This window comes from Scatophagus argus, chromosome 9 (assembly GCF_020382885.2).
Source record: "Scatophagus argus isolate fScaArg1 chromosome 9, fScaArg1.pri, whole genome shotgun sequence".
Lineage (NCBI taxonomy): Eukaryota > Metazoa > Chordata > Actinopteri > Scatophagidae > Scatophagus > Scatophagus argus.
This window is the reverse complement of record NC_058501.1, coordinates 18147265-18152670: the sequence shown is the minus strand read 5'-3', so window position 1 is coordinate 18152670 and position 5406 is coordinate 18147265. Positions and strand designations below refer to the sequence as shown.

At 41.5% G+C, this 5406-nt stretch overlaps 1 protein-coding gene across 1 annotated transcript; it reads right to left on the bottom strand.

Moving 5' to 3' along the window:
* Positions 1–130: 130 nt before the first annotated feature.
* trim35-28 (tripartite motif containing 35-28) lies at positions 131–3775 on the bottom strand. The gene is made up of 6 exons (XM_046400942.1): positions 2985–3775; positions 2340–2435; positions 1962–2192; positions 1824–1846; positions 1538–1656; positions 131–1343 (listed from the first exon to the last, which is right to left on the bottom strand). The coding sequence occupies exons 1-6, from the start codon at positions 3387–3389 to the stop codon at positions 805–807; spliced, it is 1413 nt and encodes a 470-aa protein (XP_046256898.1). The 5' UTR covers positions 3390–3775; the 3' UTR covers positions 131–804.
* Between the last annotated feature and the right edge of the window lie 1631 nt (positions 3776–5406).

Below are 5406 nucleotides of genomic sequence, written 5' to 3'. Positions count from 1 at the left end.
ATCGTTTAAACATCTGGATATATAGTAAATACAATTAATTCCCGGGTGATTTTTAATCAAGTATGTGCCCCAAGTGCAGAATTTGCAGCAAACAATGGCTATATGTGATTTTAATTAATGAAACGAAACATTTTTTTATTTTAACGCATTTTAATGAGCATGCGTTTAAATGATTACAGATTCAAAGCAGTAGCAGTTCATCCTACTTGAAAGTACATGCTGGCAACAGTAAACACTAAGATTATGTAAAGTAGAAACACACAATTAAAGCACATTACCTCAAATATAAAATTTACCTACAAACATAAGAAGCCCAAAAGCTAGTGAAGCAGCACATTTAATTATCAATCACATTCACAATCAAGATTTTTTTTTGTTTGTTTTTTGACATTTGACGTTTTTCTTCTTTCAAGAAGAATAAATCAAGACAGACTATTTAATTCACCTCTTTATCATTATCAATACTAGCCACCAGCATCGGCCATACAGCCAGTTATATTGGTATTATTTTATATTCTTATCTGTGTGTCCACAGTAGACTCACGGAAGACTGGTCGATCCAGTTTCCTTTACCTAAGGCACATTTTTTAAAAAAAAGTTAGTTTTCATCCTTTGACCATTTGAAACACTTTTCTAATCCCCTCTGGGTTTTTGTATTTTTAACAAAGCTTTTGATTACCTCCATGACCGCGTTACACCTATCAAAGCCATTCTTCACTGCCTGCATGTTTTAATGGTCTAGTGTGTAGAATTTAGTGCTTATTTACAATAAACAACCATCCCTCTGCACTTTTTCCTGGCCCATCAGGAGGTGTGCACAGCTATTTTTCCTGGAGCAAGAATCACTTCCGTAGTGTGGAGCCCAGGGCCAAAAATAGGAAATATCTTCTCATCAAACTTGTGTGTTAAAGTGACCAAGTGCTTTGCTGTTCCCCCATCCCAAAATGACACCTCTCCCTTTTCTATATTTAGCTTGATGCGGATCCTTTCAGGACGCTGCTGCACCTGCAGCTCTGTACGCTCAGGTGCTGTTAAAGCGGTGTACACCCCTTTGCTCAACCCTATACACCACACGCCACGGTTCGTAGAGACTGTGAACTTCTTTTTACGGACCACTGACTCTTTGCACACTCCCACAATCCACTTGGGGTTGTCACCAACAATGACGTCCCATCTGTGCTTCCCAGAGGAGTAACCTTCAGCACCCAGGACGAAGACGCAGGGATCAAAGCGTTCCGGGTTATCAGGTGTGGTCATTCGCTCTGAGCTTTCCTTGACACTGGTCAGGTCAGCACTCAAGCACAGCCAAGGAGAGGCTGTGTTCGGGTTCAACACCACAGGGTCTGCATACAGGAAGAGACAAGTGGCAAGTGGAAAGACAAGTTGCATCACTGACATTTGATATGCTGGCAAAGAATTTCAAGTCACAAACAATGTTTTACTGAAAAAATAAACACAGATTGGTCCAACTGCAGTAAAGACTACCAGTACTTAAAACCAGAGGCCAATCCGAACTTCCACAGACTAATTTACTCACTATATTTGACATGGGCCTGCATGTTCTTCCAGATCTTGAAGCTCAAAGAACCAACATGCTTTCCCATATCCAAAAGAGAGTCGTCAGAGAGGCGAGGTTCTTCACGACTCCACTGGGTTCTAGCAAGTCAACAGGAGACATTAGTAAACGCAGATCTTCATCAGAAGAATGTGTGACTATGGTGTGACAAAGGGTGCGACAGGGAATATTTGAACACTTCTATAGTTAGAGAATTCATAGCACAAGACACATGTTGATTCCCTCGGTGTGTTTTGCAGTTACTTACTTTCTTTTTAAACTCTGGAAATTCTAAAAATACAAAAGACAGTAAGTGAGTTTAGTTTAACGCAGGTTTTTACAGCTTTGCTTAAACATGAGACACACAACAAAATAGCATCTTTGAGGATGAGCTGCCTCCTTTTACCCGCAGGAGGGGTAGATCCTCATTGCCCATCTCCTTCTTCAGGGAGTCGATGAGCTCCTTCAGAGTGATAATGTCCTTGTTTGTGTTATCCATCAGCTCCTGTATGGCAGCAATCTTCTCCTCCTCCTCAGTGGCCAAGGCTTTTAGACGCAGAGCTTCTTCTGTGACAAGCACCTTGTGGAGCCTCTCAAACTCCAGCTTGATCTGCTTCTCTGCCTGCCCAGCTTGATACTACATTAAGAAAGCAGAGAAGGTTTACATATGGCTTGTGTGTACAAAATAAAATATTGTGTTTTCTATGTCTTGTGCTTTTATTCTGCACTGTATGGAAGACTGGTGCTGCTCACCGCACACCATGAGACATGAAGGTAACGTTACCTTGATGTATTCCACTGCGTTGCTGAGTTTATGCGTCGTTTTCTTGTATGACTCCACTTTCTTTTCAAAAATCCCAACTTTGAAGCTGAGCTCCTTCTGAAGGGTGGAAAAAGCAAACAGCATGTCATGAAAAGATGTTGTAATGACTTTCGTTGTGCTAAGATTTGTATTCCATAAACTTGCGTCCACAGTGGGTGCTTGCTTGTCACTACCAAGACCTAACATATAGTTATAGCAATCCTGTAATAAGCCTATAGCACCTGTGTGGTAATTCCATAGCTATTGTAATCAAGCAATATACAGTATAAGACAACTTAAAATGTACAGAAGTTATCATGAATGGTGAGGAAAAGCGAAATATAAGAATATGCTTAATTTTAGTATTAGAATTGGTAGTAAAAGGATTCAGACAGAGGTCACATAAGTTACAATACAGTAGTACAGTATCTGTACTGACTCACTAGAGTACAAACAGCACTCTTACATAACATTTCGGTGTGAGACTATTGTAATTTATAGCCTCACTGGTTACAATGATTATCAAACCAAGTTGTTCTTTTCCTTCATAGTGCAAAACTGAGGTCATCAAGGCAAACATTTCTTCTCTCTTTCTCTCATATTGAATGAAAGGTGACAGTCCTTTACCTTGCAAAATGACAATCCATCCTTCAGTGACCACAGCCTGTGTGTGCTGTGCAGTGAGACACAGTCCACACACACGGGCTCCTCGTCCTTCTCGCAGTAGAGCTCGAGCGGCTTCAGGTGCAGGTTACAGGTGTCCTCGCTGGCACGTTTCTGGCGCGGCAAAGGGTTTGCATGTTTGAGGAAGGTCTCACAGGCGCTGCTGAGCGCTCGGTTGGCGATGTCCTGCCCTTCCTCAAACTCCTTCCTGCACAAGGGACACTTTTTGCTGAACTGTGAACTTCTCTGTAGACATTCCCGACAGAAGCTGTGCGTACACGGCAGCAGCACGGGGTCCCGGTAGATCTCCTGACACACGGAGCAGGTCAGGTCCTGCTGGAGAGGCTCCTCCGGCATTTCTTCATCCATACTGAGGCTTCACGGGCCTTCTTCAGTCAACTTTCGTTATCAACAAACCCCAGAGTGACGGATATACACGGGGAAAATACACACTTGCCTGTCTCTGTGCGATGTGTCAAAGCTTCACCAGTTTAATAACGAGTACAAAAGCGGGAAAAAACCCAGTGTCGGGCTCGAAAACCAACAAACTGGACCCTGCAGTCACAGCAAGTTCACTGTGTTGTGCCTTAAACGTCTGTTCCGTATTAATACTAACAGGAAGTAAAGCTGGTCAGTGTTTGTGCGACACTGCCCTCTGGTGGATCTGGAGGTTGTGACAGACGTTATTACAATCAGTGTCTCCTGTGGAGGTGAGCACGTCTAGTCTGTAAGATTAAAGTGACATATATTGCTCAAGGGTACCTCAGCCATGGACACCAGGACGGGGAATCGAGCCAGCGATCCACCGGTTACGGGTCCGACACCCTAACCGCTGATCCACGACTGCCCCTGTCCTGTCCGCACAGCCCGTGAGAGGGACGCCGCTGTAATGACGCATAAACGGACATAAAGACCCAGGCAGGTGTTGTGCTATGTGACCGAGACAGCTTTACTCTACACATCAGCATTGTCTAATTTCCCATTTTGCCTTGAGGGGACGCAAACACATCATGGCAAACACATTTACTAATCAGTTATTGGACATTTTACTTGACATTCACCCCACAAGTTATGTCTTTTTTTGTGCTGTCCTCTGTATTTGAACAGCCTCAGATGTTTTTATCAAAGTTATATGTTTTATGTTGTGTAGTTTTAAAAACAAAAATGTTCTACGTGTTTGCATGCCCTGGTCCCAAAGAAACAATGCATGATTCATTTGTAGCACGAGTAACAAGTGAACTTGATCCCGAACTTAACATAGTTTAGTTTTTGCCTGCACGAGAAAGTCCATTCCAACTTGTGTTCCTGCTGGTCTCAGATAACGTTGCAGTTGCTGTGTCATTATGCTGTATCATCCAACTGCACCTTCTCTCCTAACACCCCCTTGCTTTAGTCTAATTCTATTGTACTGAAACTTGTTATTACTCCTTCTGTAAGTCGCTTTGGGTAAAAGCATCTGCTAAATGAAGTGTAATGTAATGTATCATGAGAGAGGTGTCACAGCTCTCTGTCTTCCTCTCTTAGCAGAGCAGAATCAATGACAGATGTTAGTTAGCTGTTTTCATTTGTTCATTCATTTATTCTTTCATCCAGTCTTTGCAGCCCATGTAATGAAATATTTCTTTATTTAGAACAGAATACATCAGTGGTCATTTTTTAAGCGCAGTCTTTTAAGATTTTATTTTCTTGATGTGTTTACTTGCAAGCGACGGATCAAAAGCTGTCTGTCATTATATCACAATAAACTACTTTCACATCACAGCTCATTAAAGCTTCATGCCTTCTGACACATAAAAATCTGATGCTACAGTGTTTTGCCACAGTGAAGTTTTCATAATTTCACTTTTAGTGGTCATATATCCTGTTTAATTTTTTTTTTTAATTCTCAGGGTTCATGCTGTATGTACATCCAACAGATGGAGCCACAGTTCCATTATGGGACCCATGTGGTCTATCATGACGTTGTGTGTGATAAATCTTTGTTAGCATGTCGGCCCTTTAAAAAGTCTTTGCAGTCATTTAAAACAGAAACCAAAGCAGTGTGACTCACAATAAATGTCTGTCCATTACACTGGATTAGATATGTGATGGCCGTCTGATGTTATAATGGGTGGGCATGAGGGAGGCAGCTGTTGGCACACTACGTTTGTTAAGATTATGTATGAAAACTCGGTCACCCAAAAAACAAAATATTATTATTATATATATATATATATATTTCTTATATTTAATGAGTTCATTAATTTAAACAAGCAGTTCAGTTATCGTGTATGGGCGGCTCTGCCCTTCATACAAGATGTCTGCAGACTTTGATTTCACTTAATTTCAATGTAGTACAGGCCTGTAACAAGGATTCAAGGATTCAAGGAACTTTATTGTCATACCA

Coding starts and splice junctions, on each gene's coding strand:
- trim35-28 (XM_046400942.1), bottom strand. CDS start 3,389: ATGGATGAAGAAATGCCGGAGGAGCCTCTCCAGCAGGACCTGACCTGC. Junction 2,193..2,339: donor ACGCAGTGGAATACATCAAG/GTAACGTTACCT, acceptor TTCTTAATGTAG/TATCAAGCTGGGCAGGCAGA. Junction 1,657..1,823: donor TTCCAGAGTTTAAAAAGAAA/GTAAGTAACTGC, acceptor TTGACTTGCTAG/AACCCAGTGGAGTCGTGAAG.